The sequence below is a fragment of the Triplophysa dalaica genome, chromosome 17, assembly GCF_015846415.1.
Source record: "Triplophysa dalaica isolate WHDGS20190420 chromosome 17, ASM1584641v1, whole genome shotgun sequence".
NCBI lineage: Eukaryota > Metazoa > Chordata > Actinopteri > Cypriniformes > Nemacheilidae > Triplophysa > Triplophysa dalaica.
In genome coordinates, this window is record NC_079558.1 from 21,746,276 (window position 1) to 21,770,578 (window position 24,303).

General features: G+C 37.7%; 1 protein-coding gene across 1 annotated transcript in view; it reads right to left on the minus strand.

Annotated features, from left to right (window-relative positions):
* LOC130439152 (calcium-activated potassium channel subunit alpha-1-like) overlaps positions 1-23,736 on the minus strand; it is a 73,462-nt gene extending 49,726 nt beyond the window's left edge. Inside the window, 2 exon segments of the mRNA XM_056771604.1 lie at positions 22,959-23,039; positions 23,041-23,736. Coding sequence (XP_056627582.1) covers positions 22,959-23,039; positions 23,041-23,301 — 342 coding nt within the window. The 5' untranslated portion in view covers positions 23,302-23,736.
* Positions 23,737-24,303: the final 567 nt, after the last annotated feature.

Below are 24,303 nucleotides of genomic sequence, written 5' to 3' on the forward strand. Positions count from 1 at the left end.
GTGTCGTCTCTGCTCGGGTTCGGGTCGACCTGACTGATAAATCACACACATACTGCGGCAAATGAGAAACTCAAGTTTTGATGTTTCACACAGACGATCTGAGAGTGCTTACGTGTGATAAATTACAACTGCTGATAAAACACACGAAAGCGATTTACAAATAGTTCAGCAGACACAGCCAAAGAAGGAAGAAAAATCCACTGAAGTTGTTTGAAGAAAAGTGAAAGCAGTAAAGTGGGTGAGACGCTGACAGTAAACACACTTCACATTACTCAACTGTAAATGTTTGTCGAAGCAATTACTGAGAAACACAGTTCGTCTCCTAGAATATAAATAACATACACACACAAATCACTTTTAATACTACAGACGTCAGACTCAAGGTCTCAGCCGACGCCTCATATTAAAGATACAAATGAATATTAAAGAACTCTCTGTTTGTGTAGTCAGCACCATTAGAAAGAGTGAGTGAGTGAGTGTTCGAGAGAGAGAAAGAAGAAAGAAAGAAAGAAAGAAAGAAAGAAGGAGTGAGCAAAAGAAAGAGTGAACGAGTGAGAGAAAGAAGGAAAGAAGGAAAGAAAGACTGAGTGAAAGAAAGACTGAACGAGTGAGAGAAAGAAGGAAAGAAGGAAAGAATGACTGAGCGAAAGAAAGAGTGAACGAGTGAGAGAAAGAATGAAAGAAGGAAAGAATGACTGAGTGAATCAGTGATCGAATCAGTGAGTGAATCAGTGAGTGAAGGAGAGAAAGAAAGATTGTTAGAGCAAGAGAGAGAAAAAAGAAAGAAAGAAAGAAAGAAAGAAGGAAAGAAAGAAGAAAAAAGAAAGAGTGAATCAGTGAGTGAGTGAGTGAGTGAGCGAGCGAGAGAGAGAGAGAGAGAGAGAGAGAGAGAGAGAGAGAAATAGTGAGTGAGTGAAAGAAAGAAAGAAAGAGTGAACGAGAGAGAGAAAGAATGAAAGAAAGAAAGAAGGAAAGAAGAAAGAATGATTGAGTGAATCAGCGAGTGAAGAGTGAGTGAGTGATAGAGGATAAAAGACAGAGAGAAACCTGATGAGACAGAGAAACAGTAAGTAGGGAGAGCAATAAAATCTATATCTTCCTACATCAGTCTGTGTGTTTGTTCACACAAAACATGACAAAATAAACATACGTTTTGTGGCCCAAACGTAACTTCCTGTAGACCTCCGCAAAGAGTCAATAACTGTTTTAATAGAATTTAATATAATTCACATCCAATAAATATCACTTTATAAATGAAAATCAATATGAATTCAATTTAAAATAAATTATTTAACCAAACTCAGAAAGGAAGTTAACTTCGGTCCATATGTGTGTCTGATGATGTACAGTATTTTATATGCTGTACTGTACACTGATGTCTATTCCAGATGGAACTCGTAGTTAATATGTTTCATGTACAGCTGTAAAAAGTTTACGCAATATACGTAAATAAACTTGACTTGACACAAGAAGAAGAAGAGATGACTGAACACACTGAGCTTCTGTCCGGCACCTAATGCTCTTGTGCAGAAACGCTCGTTCTCTATAAATATTTGATTTAAAAGATGGCAAAGTTGAAAGAGAAATGGCCAGCAGTGATGGCAGAGATCCCTCCATCCAATTAATTCTGTAAAAACGCTCCTCATGAATCAAAGCGAGCGGATCTGTCTTTAATGAGAAACTACAGCCACAACACGTCCTCCAAAAATGAAAGCCATCAATCTCTCTCTTATCTACTCGTCCAGTATTTCACTTTCATCTGAACTTTGGCTGCACAATAAATTGAAATGAACAGAATATCGTACATATGCATGGCATGAAAGTTTTAAATAACCAAATTGTTTTATACTCAAGGCAAGTTTTAAGGTCTTTGCACACTCTGAAATGTTCCTATGCGTCTTTCATATTTGGCGCTGGTTTGTACGGTGTCTCTGAATAGTCAAAACGCCTCTCTTGCTACGGATGCGAAAAATGTTGAAAATCAAACCCGGTCGGAATTGTTTTATGGCGGACAAAAGGTCGCCAGTATGAACACACTTTGCGATCAGATCAACTCGCAAACAAATGACTGAATTTAAACAGAATGTAGGAGATCAGTGAATCATTCAAAGCTCAATGAACCACAAGAGAACGTAGGATGTGAATGAACTTTGTTCGTTTAGTAAGACTGGTTAATTATGGCCTAAAAAGTTATTTGAAAAGGCTTAAAAGCGTATCTTTTTCTTTGAATACAATTAATATTTGATACAACTTATTAGTTTTCATTTTCATCAAATGTTTAGAACTTGTGTTTTGTTAAGCCACTTAAAGGGACAGTACGCCTACACGCATGTTGCACCTCCTCCACCTTGAGCAAGGAAAAATCCTGTTTAGGAAATTAATAAACTCCAGTAAATACTCTAGTGTACTTTATTATTTACTTTGACAAAGTTCATAAACACAATATATTTACAGAATCTAGGAAGTGTACTGTGGTTAACACTAAAGCGTGTTTTTCCTTCTCTGTCTGACCGTTCGCGTACCCGACTCTTATTCATGCACTCACATCATCCGAACACTTCAAAAACGCTGCATCTGGAGAAGCTAAAATAAGATGAGGAAGGTTTCATTTGGTGAAATCACATTCATTCACACTAAAACTAAAGTGGTGTTATTTATCAGCCTGACGGGGGAGCTCATTTATGAATGCAGGTTATTATGACAAGTGTTCCTTTAATGGCCACACTTCCTAAAGACGAATGTGAAGTTACGACTCTCTGGAACGCATTTCTAAATCTCAACTCTTGGCTGCCTTGAATTCATATCCATCAGAGTGTGAATAATAATCCATAAATCACATCTCACAGACGGACTTTCAGCCATTTACTAAATGAACAGAAAGTGCCAGACATTCATTATTCAAACTGATCCATATGATTTCTGAAGACATAGCATAATCTCACAAATCAAGAAAGAAATACTCTAGTATATTTCAATATGCTTTAATGTTTACCATGACAAAGTTTACTATAGTATAATCTACAGTATACTATAGTATTTTTCATGTGGGCTTCACAAACACACATATGAAGTCAGGACTATTTTGTGTAAAATTACATAAAATTGGGACGCAAGCAGTGCCGGAGTTGTACCGAATTTCCACTCCCCGTTGGATTTTGCCTCCCCTACTTCTGATTGGTTCATTCCCTGAGGATGCTGCTTTGTGATTGGTCCCTATCTCTAAAGCCCACACCTAATCCTAAACAGGGGAGTCATAATCTCACAGGGAGTCACACCAGGCCTCCCTATAAGCGAACTAAGCGACTGCTTAGGCTCTCCCCGCCACTAGGGGGCCCCTAAGAGCACATGAAATTACTGCTTTTTTTTGATAAACTCATGACACACATCCATTTTCTCATGTAGGGCCCTACACACAATTTTTTCAAAATGTGTGAAATAACTGACTAAACGCAACATTGCAATATCAAAATAAGTTAGGTGGCCAATCAGATGACGGGAGTTACTGGTTACAGAGCCGAGCAGTGACCAATCAAATCAGAGAAAACGGAGCTGCTGTTACGTCTTTATCTGTAGTTCAGCAAGACGCTTCGGTTTTAAGTTGAAAAAGTGCTGTGCAACACACGGCAAACTGTAATTGACTAAAAACATTCAATATTTGACAACTGTTTAGAAATATTGAACATCCGACAGTATTCAGTGATGCAAACGACAAAATGCTGACTCAGATTAAATATATGTAATTTGCATGATTCATGTCATTTATAGTTGTAACAAGGTTCAATAATGAAGGAAGAAAGGAGGCGGGGTCGGCGTGGCTGAGAAACAAGAGATACTTTTATTTTATAGTCCACTTCCGGGTATTCAACTTCCGGGTTTCAAATGTTCACTTCATATATTCCTCTCTCGTAGAGTAAGATCCTTTTCATGTAATCCTGGAGTCCACTCCTCGAGGCTTCTCCGTCTGTGAGTTTCTCAGCCGTCTCTCTCTCCATTCTCTCTTCCTCCTTCGTGCCTTAAATGCGTCTCCTCGCCAATTACTAGAACGAGAAGCAGGTGATTTCACTATAGCGTTGATCTGCTTACTCACCGTCATTCTCCCGACACGCCCTCTCTCCGCAGACCGTGTTAAGCCACGCCCCCCTTGCCACAATAGTTATCTGTCAATTCAGTGTTTTATTCAGGAAAAGGTTAAGAATAATTGTGTGTGCATATTGTAAATGTTGTTATCAAGTTAATACACTAAATAAAAAAAGAAAGAAATATTAAATCATCCTCAAGGGCCGTGTGGCTTTAAAAGGGTGTTTATAGGTTGTGATTAAAATAAAATAACAATTATTTTTAAATAGTTTAATGCAAATAGTTAAATTGAACAATAAATCCCACAACTTTGTATGGTCTGTGCTCATAATTTAACCTAAAATTAGAAGTAATGAAATCATCAAATGTTTTGACAATCACAACACACTCATAGAGAGAAAGAGAGAGAGAGAGAGAGAGAGAAAGAGAGCGGAAGGGAGGGATTGTGAAAGTAGATTTGGCGTTGACCTCCTTCTTAATGGTGCTCAGCTAATGGGACTGTGTGTGTGTGTGTGAGAGAGAGAGAGAGAGAGAGAGAGCCTTTATCCGCATCCCAGACAATGTGCAGACAGACCCCATCCTCCCAAAAACAATAACACATTGAACACACAAACATGCGCACACACACACACACACACACAATAAACTGCAAGTAAATATATACAGAGAGTGAAATCACTCCAGTGCTTTATCTCATATAAACTGAATCTGATCCCAGATCAGACCAGCTCCGGCCTCATTCATTTATCTAAGCCTGCGTCACGGATCCGTCTGATGATTGTAAGTCATCCGGCGGGTCAGCGGTTAATATGTTTCTGTTGGACAGAAGCTCTTTTGTTTGTGCACGTGAGCACGAGCGGATGGAAACAGACTCTAGGACACAGATCTGATCTGATTCACATCTGACTGCTCTGTCATCACACAAACAGATGCTCAAAACCTCTATTCATGCACGAGAGTGAAAATAAAAACGAGATCTTGTGCAAAATGAACAAACGCGGCTGATAAGTGAAAGGAAATGAAGAACAACACAAACCGTTGATTTATTGTACACAATGTTAATATAATTGTGTCTGGAGTCAAAACCCTCAGAAGCACAATAAACCTTTACTCCTCATTTCTGTTTTATGATTCTTAATGTACAGAGGATTCTTGTTTACTTTTTGTGCTACAGTAAACATCAAAGTATTCTTTACCAAGGTTATTTTAGTCTACTACAATGAAAATGTTCCTGCTCATTAAAATCAAATTAAATATTGACCTTAATTTTGGGGGGAAAAAGTTAACTCAAGGAAAAATGTAAAAGTTGCCTCAAAAATAAACTGAAGTAAGTTTAAAGCTGTAAAATTATAAAAATAAACAAATACTAAAATATCTCAAAATAGACTGTATTATGTACAAAAATGTATTAATCTTATATAGAAACATCAAAAATAAACCAATAAATAATAAAATGACAAATGACAAAAAACAACGGGAATTAACAAAAAAACAAAAAGTCTAAGATAAAAGCTCATTTAAAATATTAATAAAACTTAAATCAAAACAATAATAACTCATCACCAAAGACATCATCATTCTTTAAGAGCAAAAAGGTAGACAGATTACAAATAAAGTCTTGTGAAGTGGAAATAAGCATCTTTAACACACAAATGCTCATTCACGACTGACTGCATTGATTCTTTCTCAAATCTTGTTCTTAATGTTAATGTGTGTGTTTGTGTGATGATTGTTTGTATGGTTTTATCTGCACTACAGAGAGATGATGAGGATGTTGTTTAATGCAGTTTTGAGGTTTTATATCAGAATCACAGCCATTTTGAAGTGATGTTTGTTGAGCTCATTCAGACTATAAAATAAACATGATGTATACATAAGATGTATCTACAGCTCGAGGTATCCACATACAGCGACGATGATTTTGTCCTTCATTGTTGTTTCAGATTTCTGCCTCCGCTCACTACGTCATAATCACTTCACTACAAGAGCAAGCTCCTGATTGGTTAACGCGGCGCAAATTTTCGCCAAAGTTCAAATTTTTCAACTTGCGCAGTTCGCACGAATCACACATTACGCGAATCAAATGCCCGAAACGCGGCGTGTGGTGGGAACACACAGTTAGACCAAAACTATTCTACATTCACTCTCTGACTGCCTTCACACAGCAAAAAAAACTCAAACTCAATTTTATTGGATACTTGACACTTGAAAAACCTGAAATAAATGTCTCTCTGAGCTCTGATGTGGGTGAGTAATAATACAATACTGTATAAACTCAACATAATATCATACACGCTGAATGAAGTTTAATCAATGTACATACTGTACTTCTCCATGTAAGATAATAAATCTTGAACAAGACTGTCATTACAATGAATGGGGATGGAAGGCAACGCTCGATAAGTCCCGCCTACCGGTAAAAAGAGCCAATCGTCAATCAATATAGACTGATGATTCTCTGGGGCGGATTCACTCGTGACGCCTCGAAAAATATGTTTTTTAGCACAGTTTAAGCTTTGCAAACAAACGTTATGGAAGAGTTCATGTCAGGTCTAATAATTGATCCAAAATGTTCTATTTTATTGTAATTTTTGACAGATTCTTGAAGTGGTTTTGCTATGATTGATATGAGGCGCTGCAAATATGCACTGTAAAAAAATCGTAGTACGTAATTCCCCTTGCTTTCTCTTGTTGTCTTAACTTTTTGAAAAATAAATTGTACTGACTTAAAACAACTAATTGGAGATACAAAACGTAATTAATTGAGATAATTTAGGATTATTTGTTTTCTTGAGCGGTACAGAAAATGATGTTTAAGTCATTTGTTGTCACAACATAGTCAAGTTTACCTAATGAACAACATAACAAAATATTTTTTGTCGGCTGAACATGAATTTCTGTTTCAACAGCTTGAGTGGAGTACTTTTATACCGCTTTTGGCGTTGTGTCATTCATACACCTCAACGTTGAACACACAAACCTCATAACAATCAAAAAAAAACTCTAAACACCACAGACGATTAACAGTAACAACAATATTTAAGCATAAATTATGCCAGCAAGAACTAACACTAATCTTTAAAAGAAAAACAAATAAGAACACAGAATTGAACATGCTGCAGTGCATCTTGGGAACCTTCAAACTCTTGCTATATTGTTTTTCATTGTACATTGACGTAACAATTTTTTGTAAAACTTGCAAAGCATTAAGATTTTGAGGAAAATGTTTGATTACGATGAATGAACTAATTAAAAGAAGTTCTGTGAACTTGTTCATGGACTTTTGCTCAACCAACACAAGAAAAAAAGTTGTTTAAGCTTTTTTTGAGTTGTGTTTTTTACATTGTGGCATGACTTTCATATTTCACAAAAATCCCTTTGTGACACATTAAGACTCTTTTTCGGCTGTTGTAAAGCACCAAAAGCTCATCAATCCATCATGAAAGTCATCCATGTGACTCTGTTGGGTTTAACGTCCCCTGAAGAAAAACAAAACTACAAGAAAATCATCTGTGTTGAGTTTTATATGTGAAGGTCAGTTCATTACACCGGCTCCACATCAATCCCTCTGATTCATGTCTAGTGACTTGTCTTCATACATGTTTCATCACAACACAGTCTCAAGACACATGACAAACAATGAGATTCAAAGTTATGGAGCCAGTGGGCCGCCATCACAAGTGTCCTGTTATTAAATGTAACATTGACAGTCTTCAAACTCTTTAAACCTGACATCACCTGAACCATCAATTCTGTTCGCTCATCAGTTTTTAGCGATTATTGATCCACTCGTTTTACTGGAAGATTTCTAACATGGATCCTGCGGTTAAAGACTATAAACTAATGGATGAAAGTGATCATGAAAGTAATAACAAGATTATGTGCCAAATGAAGAAACGCTGGAAATGTTAATAGAGGAGATGGTTTATAAAAACACAGAAACACATTAAAAACCTTTTACTCCTCATTTTTGTTTTATGATTGTTAATTCTTAATGATGATAATGATGTTTAATGCAGTTTTGAGGTTTTATATCAGAATCACTCTATCTCCACTTAATGTGACGTTTGTTGAGCACATTCAGACTATAAAAGAAACACGAACAGCCCATAAACAACATCATCTACTGCTGAACAACATCTGCATCATCATCTGACTCCAGGTAACATCATCTAAACTTTATAGATTGTAGAAGGCACCTAATCGTCTCTTCTGTGTCGATAAAAGCATGGATGACATCAAATGTAATTGTTAAATGTATGTTTGTGTGTTCATCTGAACTCTTTATTCATAAACGACATCATCCACTGCATCATGATCTGGTTACATCATGTGAACTTTGAGGATTGTTAAGTTGTGAGACATCTTGTCATTGTTTGTCATGAATTAGACTAAACTGTTTGTTTTGTGTCATTCACTGAGAGACTCAATTCATTCACACTGTGAGTCTCAGATGAGTAAAATCCTGACGTCGATACACAACAATATCATCTACTGCTGAACAACATCTGCACCACCATCTGACTCCAGGTAACATTATCATCATCACATCCGTCTCTCTGTCTGTCTGTCTGTGAGAATGAGACGTGAGAATCTTTTAACCCTCACAATCAGATTTTAGTTTAAATAAAATTTATCTTGTTTAAACACATTTACTTGTTGTCAATTTTAACATTTTGGATCTTCTATACTTTTTATTGTTTTTGTTTCAGTCTCTGTATGAGGGTACTGTCATCTTAAAAATGATAAACACCGACACGATTTCCTTCATCATTTTTATTCAAAATAATTATCTGTATGTTTTTGGATGAACATGTTCTATGCTGTATGTGCACATGGGTAGCTGAGAAATAAAGCGTGCGTGTGTCCTACGGAGAAAACAAACTGTTAATAATGTGAAGGGTTTGTTCAGAAAATGAGATAACACAAAAATCATGTTTTTTATATTGTTATCATGTTTTAATGCGTTTTATTGTGTTAGTAGCTGTATTTTTTGGAAGTTATTATATTAATCGGAATGCACAATAAAAAATTATTCAGACCCAAAACTCATGTTAAAAGTGACCATTTAAAGGATCGGAGCATAGAGAGAATTACGCTCGCGCTTGTCAAAGCCTCTGCTCGCGTTCTGTGTTTTTGCACACGGAGCACAAATGTGCTCGAGGTTGTGTTTACGCTTGTGGAACTGTTCTGCACGCTTAAATCGCGCATGTGATTTTCATGCATGTGAGTTTGGGGTCTGAATAAACTCCATACCAAACTCTTGATATATTATTTTTCAATTTTAACATTTATATTTATAAGAAAAAAAAATAACAATGAAGAAAGAATCTGCATTCAGATCTTTCACAGCCATCTTTTATGAGGTATGAATTTTGTAAGTTCGCAAGACCAATCACTTGAAAGTTGATGATGAAAAACTTCTGATACTGATTTAAAACGTATTTCTAAAGGTAGAGGAGGATCATCTGATGCAAGCGTGACTGACGTGACCTGCCGGTACTAACACTATACTCTTGATATCATCCATCCATCAGACGACGTCATCATGTGTGTCCTTATATTAGTCATGCATGTGAACCACTCTATTTCATGTTCTTTTCTGATGAGTAGACAACATTGTTGCTAAGCAACATCTTTCACAGCGAAAGCATCAGTGAGACATGAGTGCGTATTTGTGTTAAACTGATGAGGGACTTTTTATTATTTCAGCGCAGACGGTCAAGAGTTTGACATCATGACACAAGACAACAGCAGCACCAACGCTTCACAGATCGAAGATGAAAAGCTGAGATTTGCACGGTCGGTGTTTATCTGGATAGTTTCCACCGTGGAGGTTCCCATCATGCTCTTGACTCTCTATGCGTTGTGTTTTCTCATCGGGTCCAATCGAGCTGCTTCTGTGTATTTGATTCATTTGATTCTATCAGATCTCGTACAGACTGTGTGTCAGATGATCTACACAACAAGCACTTTTGATATGACATTGTGGAAGGGTGTATTTTTTTATTCTGTGATTGTGAGCGTGTATTTCATGGCGTCTATCGCTTTCGAACGATATCTTCTGGTTTGTCATCCTCACTGGTACAAAACTCACCGCTCGCTGAAATCCTCCTGTTTGATTTCTCTCATCATCTGGTTTGTGCCTCTCATGTGTGCAGACATAGATCCACCTAATCTGCATTTCCTAGCTTTCCGATTCGCTGTAGTGTGTTTGATTCCCTATCTGATAACCGCTCTGTGTTTTGTTGGCACATGGAGGGGTCTCTCTCGCACCAGATCACTGACGCCTCACAAACGCAGAATGATTTTGGGCACTTTGTTCCTCGTGCTGCTGAATTACACATTTCTCCTCCTCCCGTACATTGTTTTATTCATTTTTCATCATTTCACTGATTATACCTTTCGCTTCACTCCATCATATAAAAAAGCTGAAGACTTCCTGTTCTGTCTGGTGTTTCTCAATCCTCTGGCTGACTGTTTACTGTATTTGTTTATGAGGAGTGATGTGTCTGATTTAATGCCGTCTCTTCACTGCTGTTGTAGATCAGACACACAACACATTTCAGCACGATACACAACCAGAACAACACAAACATCATCGGCACTAGACTAACTGTTGTGATTTTATGTGTTTATCTGCACGAGTAATTATATGTATAATCTTCACATGAAAATTATGATTTTTTTATGCATGATTCACAACTGTTTTACAGTTTTTTCTCAAATCAAAATACTTATACAAGACATTGCATAGAAATTGCATTTACTCTTTATAGGGCTGCGCCATTAATCGTATTTTAATCCTGATGACGATTTACGCTTCCCACAATTAACTGAGCATACTCGTTGAGAAATTAATGTTTAAAAAGCACGCACACAACTCCGGATAAGCTCTGAAAATCATCGCAAAGCTTGTATCTTTCAAACTGCCACTTTAGAGGAAATGAAAAAATCACTTTCTTCACTGCACTTGTGAATATTTTAGTACTTTTTTCCCAGAAAACCCACGGACAAACATGAAGGGGGATCAATAAAAATTATTTATATAATTTAAAAAAATGGAGTTGCAAGGTTTCATTCCAAAGGTCAGTAAATGTTCATTTTGGAGTGTTGAGATGATTGATGGCGTGCTTTGAAATACGGTGTTGAAGAAGTTCAATGGCGGCAGATTAATACATGTTCATTGGCTGTCAAGTATATGCCTAATAATCATGCTGAAGTGACATTAAAAACCAAAGTTCTGAACAGAATTTTGTTAATTAATCATGATTAAACTTTGAGCAAAATAACCGTGATTTTCATACAACTCTTTATTTGCTCACAGTGTATAATATACACTCACCTAAAGGATTATTATGAACACCTGTTCTATTTCTCATTAATGTAATTATGGTGGTGGGTGTAATGGTGTGGGAGATGTTTTCTTGGCACACTTTAGGCCCCTTAGTGTCAACTGGGCATCGTTTAAATGCCACGGCCTACCTGAGCATTGTTTCTGACCATGTCCATCCCTTTATGACCACCATGTACCCATCCTCTGATGAATACTTCCAGCAGGATAATGCACCGTGTCACAAAGCTCCAATCATTTCAAATTGGTTTCTTGAACATGACAATGAGTTCACTGTACTAAAATGGCCCCCACAGTCACCAGATCTCAACCCAATAGAGCATCTTTGGGATGTGGTGGAACAGGAGCTTCGTGCAGCACACAAATCTCCATCAACTGCAAGATGCTATCCTATCAATATGGGCCAACATTTCTAAAGAATGCTTTCAGCACCTTGTTGAATCAATGCCACCTAGAATTAAGGCAGTTCTGAAGGTGAAAGGGGGTCAAACACAGTATTAGTATGGTGTTGCTAATAATCCTTTAGGTGAGTGTATGTACTGTATATGCTCTTTGTACCTGTCAATAAACAAACTTTACAGTAACACATCAAATCATGTCTCATTTGTTCTGAACGTCTGCCGAACGCATCGCTCGCCCTCAACCTTTTTTCCCTCAAAGCTTCATTTTATCCACTTAACTACAGTACACACGGAGCACTGCGTTTCCCCACGGACCATTAGTACTGATGCACAGCCCGCTTAACTCGGTTGTTGCTACTATAGAAGGGATACACGTACGGCCGGAGGTGTGTGCAAAATCTCGCCATATAATTGCAATAGATTACGTTGATTTGCGAGTGTAGCACGCATGCATACAGTTTGGAAGGTGCATTTAACAGAGCCGCTTGTTTGTGTGAAGTGCGTTTGTCATTGTGCTTGTTTCTGTGTGACGTTAATCATTCTATTTCGAGAGTGAATCTTGTTTTCTGGCTGCTTTGAGTCCATAAAACAGATAATCCTGTATTTTAAACATGCCATTAGGCTGTTCTGCGTGTCTGAGTCAATGGACTGCATTCTCGGACTGTGATTCTCGTAGATTTGTCTGCGTCTGCGCTGTATGAGGACATGAACTTATTTAAAAACATTTTAGTGAAGGTGCGTACCATTTGGCAGTGAGTCTACTGCGAAGCGGACTTCACAGTGTCTTCCACCATCTTAAGTGAGCGAACATGGAAGGGTATATGGAATCAGGGAACATCGATACGTCTAGGGCTGGGAATTGATTCCCAAAACAATTGATTCCAAGGCGTTGAGAATCGAGAGTCCATTAAAGGAATCGACTCCTCTTTAAGAGCCTTCATAATCACAAGCCCTGCCCCTTAGCTAATGTCATTGGTCAAGTAAATCACATTAATTTCTTGTCTAAAACAGTGCAGACTTCAGAAAAGACGGATGGATGAAGTCTAGAGCTGTGGAATGACATTAAATATTCTGCATCCATAAAATCTAAAGGCAAAGCTTTGTTTGCACACACAATGCAGTTATAATTACATGTATCCACACATTTAACAAATCAAGTATGAGTATGTTTGCTTTTCAAACGGACTGTAAACAGACAGTCTTTTCTTACGCTATAACAATGAGCTCGGTATGTGCATGAAGAGCATTACATGTAAATGAAGCACAGTCTCAAGCAAACTCGAATTAAGTGTTTTGGGCCAGTAAATTACATACAAACGATTGTTCGTGTTTGTTGTGAACCCAGCATTACTTGCAGGAAAGGTTCGTTATTGTCGCGTGAGTGATGCGATCTGACAAATGATGCATTGACTTTGAATGTAATTTACTCAGGCAAAACGCATAATTCGAGTTCGTTGTGAACCGAGTGGAACACATCTTCACATAGTTTTCCAAATTAAAATGTAATTTTAAATTGCATAACAGTAATAATCAAATAATCAAAGCTGCAGCAGTCAAATAATACATACATGTATAAACAAAAGTTTAGATTAGATTGATTAGATACATAATGCCTGCTATGTTTATGTATATTTCTTTTGAATTTAAAAGTAAAGTTACAATATTTATTTATATTATCATCTGTGCAACCGTGCCGTTGTCTTTATTTGATGACATTGCAGGGTATTCCAATTCATTTTTGTCAGTTAAGTCCTCTTCAGCAGACACCTCGTGCTCAGGGAGTATGGAGCAGTAAACACTTCTTCTTCTTCTCCATCAAAGATAATAAATATTGAACAAGATGTGTCACTGTCATTACAATGAATGGGGATGGAATGTAACGCTCAAAAGTACCACCACCGGCTCCACATCAATCCCTCTGATTCATGTCTAGTGACTTGTCTTCATACATGTTTCATCACAACACAGTCTCAAGACACATGACAAACAATGAGATTCAAAGTTATGGAGCCGGTGGGCCGCCATCACAAGTGTCCTGTTATTAAATGTAACATTGACAGTCTTCAAACTCTTTAAACCTGACATCACCTGAACCATCAATTCTGTTCGCTCATCAGTTTTAGCGATTATTGATCCACTCGTTTTACTGGAAGATTTCTAACATGGATCCTGCGGTTAAAGACTATAAACTAATGGATGAAAGTGATCATGAAAGTAATAACAAGATTATGTGCCAAATGAAGAAACGCTGGAAATGTTAATAGAGGAGATGGTTTATAAAAACACAGAAACACATTAAAAACCTTTTACTCCTCATTTTTGTTTTATGATTGTTAATTCTTAATGATGATAATGATGTTTAATGCAGTTTTGAGGTTTTATATCAGAATCACTCTATCTCCACTTAATGTGACGTTTGTTGAGCACATTCAGACTATAAAAGAAACACGAACAGCCCATAAACAACATCATCTACTGCTGAACAACATCTGCATCATCATCTGACTCCAGGTAACATCATCTAAACTTTATAAATTGTAAATGTGATTCATCTCTTCTGTGTACTTGTAATTTCCCAAATGTAATTGTCAAATGCATGTTTGTGTGTTTTATTTCAGCTCCTCGTCTGACAGAACGTCTCTCCGTCTGAACTCTTTATTTATTTACATGTGACGGCTGTAAACACCATCGTGCACGATCTGATTCAAGGTAACATCATGACATTCATGACATTGTGACGATTATGACAAACATCATAAGTGTTGATTATTCGCCTTGATATTGTAACTGCGATTATTACAGTCAATGATGAATTGATTTTACTTTGAAGATTTGAAATGTTTTATAACTTTCTGTGATCGCTCTCCTGTAGCTCAGTGGTAAGAGCATTGCGTTAACAATGCAAGGTTTTGGGTTCGATACCAGGGGATTGCATATACCTATGCATAAATGTATAGGATAAAGCAATGTAAGTCGCTTTGGATAAAATCGTCTGCCAAAATGCGTAAATGTAAATGATGCATGTCATAGTCTGTCTATAAACATCCTAAACTAAAATATACTATGTAAATAACAAATAATTATGTAACTTATTTGGTCAATTAAAATGAGTAGTTAAAGGACACGTCAATGTGTTCATTCTCTGATTCGCCTCTGTATCCGGTGCCTAAACACACTGCCGACATGAGCGCATATGGACAGCTGTCATTGAGACTTTTGACGATTATGTAATTGTTTCACATGTTTTTGCCAATTAATTGTACAGCCCCATTGAGGATTGCACAGGTGTCTTGTCATTGTTAGTCATAAATTAGTCTAAACTGTTTATTTTGTCTCTGATTCAGATGAATGAAATCCTGTAACCCATAAATAACAACAACAACATCTGCACCCATCATCTGACTCCAGGTAACATCATCATCATCACATCCTCACATCCGTCTGTCTGTCTGTCTGTCTGTCTACCCATTGAGAATCTTTGATCCCCTCACAATCTGATTCTGTAGGCCATGTTCTGATTCCAGTTAAATGTTCGTTTTAAAAGGGGTCATATGGCTTGAAGATGTGTTTTTCTGTGTCTTTGGTGTGTTATAAGTTGCACATGTATGTTTTAGACATGTTAAATTGCTTAAATGAAAGTGTGGGAACAAAAGAGTCATTCAATGTAAAAGCGAATGCTCACCCAGACCTGCCTGAAATACATTTACATCATTTAGATTTAGTCATTTAGCAGATGCTTTCATCCAAAGCGACTTACAGGTGGGGTAAACAATGGAAGCAATTGGGGACAGCATAAGAACAACAAAAGTGCAATGAAAAAAAAGACTGGTCTCATATAACCTAACACAGTATACAGAGCTAAGTTAGAGTTTTTTATTTATTTTTTATAAAGAGAAGAGAAGAAATAGAACACCTGTGTAACCACCCCCCCACAAATCTACATCAGTTGGTGGTCTGAGATCAAGTAAGGTGGTGTACCTGTCAGTAGTGTTGAAGAGGAACCTGATGTTCCAAATATGGTCAGAGGCGTTATATTTCCCTCACACGCTTGCAATATTCCACCAATTACTACGCACTGGTTAACTGGCCAATCAGAGGACACCTCACTTTTCAGAGCCGTGAGCTTTGTTCAAAATCTGCTAGTTTCAGGGAGGCGGAGCAAAGAGGAGATAAAACATGCACGATGTGTGGAAAATACAGTGTTTATAAACCTTCAATCATGTTTACACATTACATTACAACTAAAACAGACCATATTCCTTAAGCCGTGTCATATGACCCCTTTTAAAAAATGTCTGCTGTTCCAAAATATTCACTTTATATTTTAACAATTTGGAATTTCTATACTTTTTGTTGTTCATTGTTTCAGTCTCTGTATAACGTGATGTCATCTTAATGATTTCCTTCGTTATTTTCCTTTTTAAAAGTATCCTTTACTTTTTGGATGAACAAGTTTTAAACAAATGGAGAAGTCTTAAATTAATCAATTTCCAATCCAAGCTAAATATTTAGATTTAAAAAAAAAATCATATTAAAAGTGAAGAGAAACGAGTGAATTTTTTACCATGAATCAAATCACAGTATGTTCATAGTTACTGTGCTTTAAAAAAGTAATAACCTGCATACTGATCACATCCGACTGTTTACATTCACAGTCATAACCAACTGTGTTTGTGTGAATCTTGTGTCTTTTTGGCATAATCTTGGGTATATTTGACAGATTAAGAGCAAAAAATATATATATATAGAAGATTACCGCGTGTCCTTCTGCACACATACAGGTTTCTGGTTCTGATGGAAATGATTCATACCCTTGGTAAATATGACCAAACAAGGCTGTAAAAATAAATCTGCATTCGGAAACTCACACCCACGTGAATGTGCATTTGTGTTTCTCTACAGAGCAAAGCTGTCAAGAGACATCATGACACAACACAACAACAGCATCAATGGTTCTGATTCGGAGGTCAAACTGAAATTAGTGTATGTACGGATCCTTTCTTTCATCGAGGTACCCATCATGCTCTTAACTCTGTATGCGTTGTGTTTGCTGGTCAGGTCTCGACACGCCGCTTCCATTTTTGTGATTCATTTGATTCTTTCAGATCTAGCACAGACTATGTGTCAGATGATCTACGCAACAAGCAGTATAAGGACACCATTGTTGGGCCTTGCCTATTATTATTTTTTGATTGTGAGCGTGTATTTCATGGCGTGTATCGCTTTCGAACGATATCTTCTGGTTTGTCATCCTCACTGGTACAAAACTCATCACTCGATGAAATCCTCCTGTTTGATTTCTCTCATCATCTGGTTCGTGCCTGTCATCTTCGCAGACACAGAACCACCGCATCTGCATTTCAAATCTTTCCCCTTATCGATAGTGTGTTTGATTCCCTATCTGATAACCGCTCTGTGTTTTGTTGGCACATGGAGGGGTCTCTCTCGCACCAGATCACTGACGCCTCACAAACGCAGAATGATTTTGGGCACTTTGTTCCTCGTGCTGCTGAGTTACACATTTCTCCTCCTCCCGTACATTGTTTTATTCATGTTTCATCATTTCACTGATTATACCTTTCGCTTCACTCCATCATATAAAAAAGCGGAAGATTTTGTGTTCTGTCTGGCGTTTCTCAATCCTCTGGCTGACTGTTTACTGTATTTGTTTATGAGGAGTGATGTGTCTGATTTAATGCCGTCTCTTCACTGCTGTTGTAGATCAGACACACAACACATTTCAGCACGATACACAACCAGAACAACACAACCATCATCGTAATCGACACTATAGACTAACGGCTGTGTCGAGTGTTTTCACAACCGGCTCATTTTGTTCTTCTGGATATTTCCAAAGATATTAATATTAACAAGATCCGCCACTGGCGTTACAATAAATGACGAGCAATGCAGCGCTCAATATGGCCGCTGAAAGTCCCGCCTTCCAGTAAAACAAGCCAATCGTCAATCAGCAAAGACTGAGGATCTCTGGGGCGGGGCTCTCGTGATGCGCTTGCCAGACTGTGTGCAAAATGTGATTTTAAGCTTTGCAAACCAAAGTTATAATACAGGTCATGTAATGTTTAATTATTGATCGGAAATATGCTGTTTAATTGTGAATTGTGCGATTTTAGAAAGTAGATAGGACTGTGGATTTACTGTGATGTAATTGGCTGCCCAGAGGCGTTGCAAACATGGGCCGCCGAGTGGCACGACATCCGTAAACGGACTTTGAATTTTTCCTTGTTTTTGTGTGTTTATCTGTACGAGGAACTATATTTGTTATATTTATTATACAAATGTTTGCATGATTCAAACACTGTGTTACAGTTGAACTCAATATTACTAACCGATCAGAACAATGAACTGTTAAGAGACTCATGTATATTCATTCAGAATTTTAAAGTCACACGTGACTGTGTGCATGATATTGATTGTAAGACATTGTGTAGTATTGTGTAACACATTTACTCTTCATATGCTCACAGATCTAGTTCTATCTGACAAGAATTATATTGAATGTAGGCCTATACAGAGATGTTTATACTTGTCAATAAACAAAAGTTACAGCCATCCACCAAATCGAGTCTCATCTTGGTAAGTGCTTCATACTCCCAACATTATTCTAAAGAGGAAGCACTCACATTATGGAACTTTATATCATGGTCTGTTTGAATACTGGATTCTGATTGGCTGGAAGGTGTGCATTAAATGCCTTTATTACATGGCTCATTTGATTGCTTGATTCTGATTGGCCAGTCGCGACATTCCAAGGGTTGTTATTTTCAAATAATAACTGCTCAAAACTAATAACACCCTGTAACCCGGATGCTGCAAATCATTTTGAGAGGGACAGTGTAATATTACACAAAAAAAATATTTTAAATATGTCTTTTAATAATATAAATGACATTACATTCACAAATGATTAAACCAATTTGCTTTTTTGTGGTGTTTGAACGTCATTTCGTACTTTAAAACGAGGTAATAAAATATTTTGGTGTCAGTTATTTTCTCATGTGGCAAGTAGCCCTGTAATAAGCGTGATAATGTACAGCTGCCGGCTGTTATCGACAGAAAAGGCCCTTCAGTGTGATACAAGACCCTCTGATTCACGTCCTGATCACTCTGTCAGGATTATTTCTGCGATAACAACCGGCTGCCAGTACATTATCCCTTACTTAACACACGGGGTCACTACAGTCAGTTTAATTACAATTAAAATGAAACTAACAAATAACCATCATTTTCACCTGTTTGATCTATAATGACACTGTAAACATCAATAAAAGCGTTAATTTAGCAAATGACCATGGTTATAAACGGGATAATCCACGGCTGGCCAAGCATTAAAGGATTTCATTAGACGGTTTGTTGGAATGCTTGATTCTGATAGGCCAGTCGCAACATTTGAAGGTTCGTTATCCCACACAACAACCTCTCAAAAATAATTTAACATGTTTTTTGACAAATTGAATATAAATACATATTTTGATAACATGTATGACATTATATTCACAAATGATTAAATCAAATTGCCTGCTCGTGACATCTGAACGTTGTTACTTACCTTTAATGTTTAATGTTTATGTCAATGTATTGAACCATGCCACCAAGGTTGTCAAAGACATTTTTCTGCTCTGTGACAAACAGAATGAACAATAAAGTTAATCTTAAACCCTAAAGTAAACGGCTTTTTCTTGCGGAAGGTCTGCATTTGGTAAAAATTAGCTAATAAAATATTTCAAATTCACAATTCATGTCCAGTTTTCAGGTCCAGGCCTGAAATTTCTTTTACAGTGAAAGTATATGGAGAGTTTATTTGCATTTAATAAAATAAATAATAAATACCTACAGAAATGATTCTTATTAACTGACCAAAGTACACAAATGTGACAAGGACAAATTGAAGCGAAGATTTTAAAGTCAGACTTATAATTGTGATGTGATTTCCATTATTTACACAGTATTTCGTTTAATTACATCAAAAGTAACTAATTAAATTACAGACAAAATAAGAGTAATCCCTTAATTTACTTAATTCAATTACAGTAACTAATTACTATGTGACTAGTTACACCCAACACTGGTCGTGATAACTTGCCAAATAACGCAATACGATAACGTCAAGTTTGTCAAATCTATTTCAATGATATTAAAATGTATTTCAAAACTTAAAAGTGTATAAGCACCATACGTGTTTCACATTCATCCAGCATCTTCTGATCGTCAACAGACATGTTTCACACCTTGACAAATGTCAGATTTAACAATGATCTTAATGTTACTGAAATAATAAATCATTACAATTCCACCAACCCTCTGCTTCACTTGTTATTGATTGTAAGTCTGACGTCGGTGGACAAAATCTTTATTTTTTATTTTGTTAGCGAGTGTGTGAGTGTAAATGTTAGTGTGTGTCCGTGTGACATCTGTGGATGTAAAATACAGTTTTGCGGTGAAAAGAGCGAGCACAGGATGGACGAACGCTGCAGATCATAGACTCTAACAGGTGTGTGTGCGCGTGTGCGGTCTACAGAAAAGCACAATTACATAACGGGATATTTCCCCGCTCAATAATGAATATGCCGCCTGTTGCTTAGCAACAAGCAGCTGATTCACACACGCCACCGGAAAGTGGCATGGCACTTAGAATGAGAAACACGCATGTACAAAACAACACAACGTGAGAGAAGAAACACAGAATACTTGATCAACGTTACGTCATTACCAGATCAGTTGAATGTAAATACAAATGTTCAGTTTAGTGTTCACCGTCATTCCTTCATCCATAAAATCCACATGTGTGTCACAGATCACATTAAATACTGATGAACGTGAACTGCGCATTGTATTGATGACAATGTGTGACGGATGACTGCCTTTAAAAATCCTATCTAAAGATAAATCTAACACACCGATGAATCCTTCACAATGACACAGGAACATGTGCGATTCCGTGTTGCTCTCAGAGATCAACAGGTCAAATCTGATGTGTGTGAATACGTCCTGTAATCTCTCACAGCTCTGTTTGACAGGACCGGGATGAAAGCAACAGCTGTGATCTGTGTGACACAATGGCAGTGAAAAATCCAAACCTATTCTTGACCACTGGCTCCGTGTCAAACACGAGGAGGAACGCAAGTGAACACCTCCATCTGTGCCTATAGCAAACATTGAAGCAGACATCCATAACACTTTGAGAAATTAAGCTAAAAATGACCACAAGTTGTTTCAATAATCAATAAGACACCAGCTCACATAGATCAAACACTGAGGGGTGTCAAACGATTAATCGCATCCAAAATAAACGTTTTGGTTTACATAATATATGTCTGTGTAGTGTGCATATTAATTTTGTATTTATTAACACAAAAACATAACTTAGGAAATATTTTTGATGTGTTTATTCATATTTACCAATCAATTCAATTATAAATAAATGTTTATAAAAAAGGAAAATTGTATTTCTAAATATATGCATGTATATGTATTTGTTTATTAATTCAACATTAATATGCACAATACACAGACATATATTATGTTAACACAAACTTTTATTCTGGATGCGATTTAATCGTTTGACATTCTTAGATTTAACATCAAATCAATCGTCATTTGATCCCCTAATGTATACGTCATTTCAAAGCGTCTTGTCCGTCAATTTATTTTAAAGAATTCAGGCGAGGAAAGAAACAAGTTTTTGTTGCATGTATAAAACAATCGATTATATGAAGTGAGTTTCATCTGTCAGGTGGCAGAACAGATCAGACAGGTTGTGTCACATCTCATCCTCTGATCAAAATAAGTGTCTTCAGCCCACCTTGCAGTTTCAATAAACCAAAAACATCTCACAGGTTATCACACGAAATGAGTTCCAAACATTTTTGTGCGAATACAGTCTGAATGATCCGCCAAGTGTCATTTCTGCACTTCATTTGCATTCCCGTCAAATTTATGATTAGATAAAAGATGAATATCAGAGACTTGGACTTTGTCCTGCGAGCAAACGTCCACAGCACTCAAAAAACTCTTGAATGTTTAGTGCACGAGACCCATCTCACCATGTTCGTGTACAACTTTCAAACACAATTTCGTTCCATTACACCACACAAAGACAACAACACCGGCCAAAAGGATCGTCTGCGGTTAGAAAGTAGACCGAGACACATTCACACAAACTCTTATCAACGCCGCTTCTTGAGTTCCTGCGTGCTTCTTTGGAGATTAAAGTTCATCATGTTGCATTACAGATAAACAAAGTAATCCACAACCCTTCTGTTTCTTATTGTACAGACGTCTCTCTGTGGACACAGACAGATGCTATGCTCAACTTTTACTCAACAAGAGCGATATCTGCAATATTTTATCCAAAGTTCATCTTCACGAGTGTCAAGAGTTCACTTTAAACCCTTATCATATACCGGCACTCTAAAGTCACACCTACACAATCTATACACTATATATTATCACTGTTTCACATACTTACCAAAACAAACTCACTTATATACAAAAACAACTTTCTAACATTTGGGCTTTAAAGTATTCACAGAGATTCGTTGTGAAGCCCCCTTTGTGAAGAGTGCCTGGCTTTGCCGCCCCCCAAATAAAAACTTTTGGACTTTAAATAAAACCTAAAGCAAATGATGTTGTGTACAATGCTTGAACATCACTACCTTCTGATGTTCGAATACATAAAATGTCAGTTTTTGATCTGTGGATCCATCTTGAGTTTGTGAACCAGTGGTTTAGATGAGCGCTCTCTCCTGAGGTGATTTTAAACAGTTTTTATTAAACAAGTCTTGGTCAACTTTAGTATTTACCATAATAAATAACAAGAACAACAAAGTTCATGCTACAAAACACCATATTTTACATGAATACAAATGTACAAGTGACTATAATTTATGCTTCGGTTTACCACGGTATTTTAACGTCAGACACTTGTTGACTGGTTTCCTTCACTAGCCGCTCCATCACACACATTAAACACTGTTTTCATGTAATGTTGTATCTCACAAAACAACCAAAACGCGTCCTTAGATAAGAAAGTCGCGGACATGAACCCTTTTACAGTTTTCTCCAGAACATGAATATCGTGAAAAGGACGGTATACTGCGGTTTACCTTCCGTTTACCCCTGCAGTGACAGCACACCCTCCACAGGTACTTGAGAGTTCTCCACAGCAGAATGATGAAAAGACCCCCCGAAGAAAGTCACCATGGAGGAGGCGAGGAATGCCCACCACATGCGCTGCCCGTTCGTGTCGCAGGGCACGTCGGACGTGTACGGGATGATCACGTCCATCTTCCGCACCGAGGACGGACCCGCTTTTGAATCGTGGATGAAGTTGGTCATTATCGTGGAGAGGCGCTTCTCATCACCATCACGCGCTTGATCCTCTTCAGTGGGCAGCATCGGGCGCGTTTCTGGAGATCGCGGCAGCGCCCTGCGCCGACCATCAGCCATGTTTAAAGGGGGGTAACCGCGCTCGTGCGTGCCCGTGCGTGCGCACTCTCCTCCCGCCTGTCTGCCGCGCTCTCGGCCGCTGCGTCTCTGCGCGCAACCGGTGGATGCGTCCTCGACACGCACTGAACTAGTGGAATCGGGTCATCGCGTCTTTAAATGAAGCTGTACTTTGTAATAAACGTCCACGTGATCGTGTTCATCTATCGGTCGTGAATCGATGGCCAAAGCGTCCGCGTTTACCTTCGTCGCTCTGGCGTACAGACTGTTGCCTGCGTTTCTCTCTCTCTCTCTGTCTCTCTCTCTCTGTCTCTCTCTCCTCTCTCTCTGTCTCTCTCTCTCTCTCTCTCTCTGTCTCTCTCTCTGTCTCTCTCTCTCTCTCTCTCTCATTCAGCAACGTGTTGCGTTCATCTCCGGTTTGCAGCTCATCCGGTGCGCGTTTCACGCGTTCACGCATATTCACAGGTACGGGAGGGCGGAGTGCGTCTCTATCCGTTTGAACGATTTAGCATCCAGCTCGTGTGGCCTTCTATAGTATTTACTGGCAGTATACTTTGGTATATTATAATAGTTTCATCATAGAACCACTAAGTATCTTGGAATTTTACTTCAGTTTAAAATGAACAGTTTCTGTCTCTCCATTGACTCAGTCAAAGAATGTGAAGCAGAACTCGGAAACCTGTTGATTTAAGCATTAAAAATGAATCGTTTACACAAGGAAACAAAACGTGATTCCATACAAATGATTGTGTTAACATAAACAAAGGATTCACAAAGTGATGTAAAAATGAACCAAAACGCTGAGCGTGTCTCAGTTTCACACTATTAGAAACCACAAACCTCTCAAAAACATCATTTATTTTAGTATCACTGGGGATCAACACGAATTTCTCTTTCTCTTCTCCTTGATAACAAACAGACTTCCATCTGCTGCTGAATAACAACGTCACTCAAGAATTATGTCACTTTATATTTGAGTTTTATATAATCCATCACACTGATGAA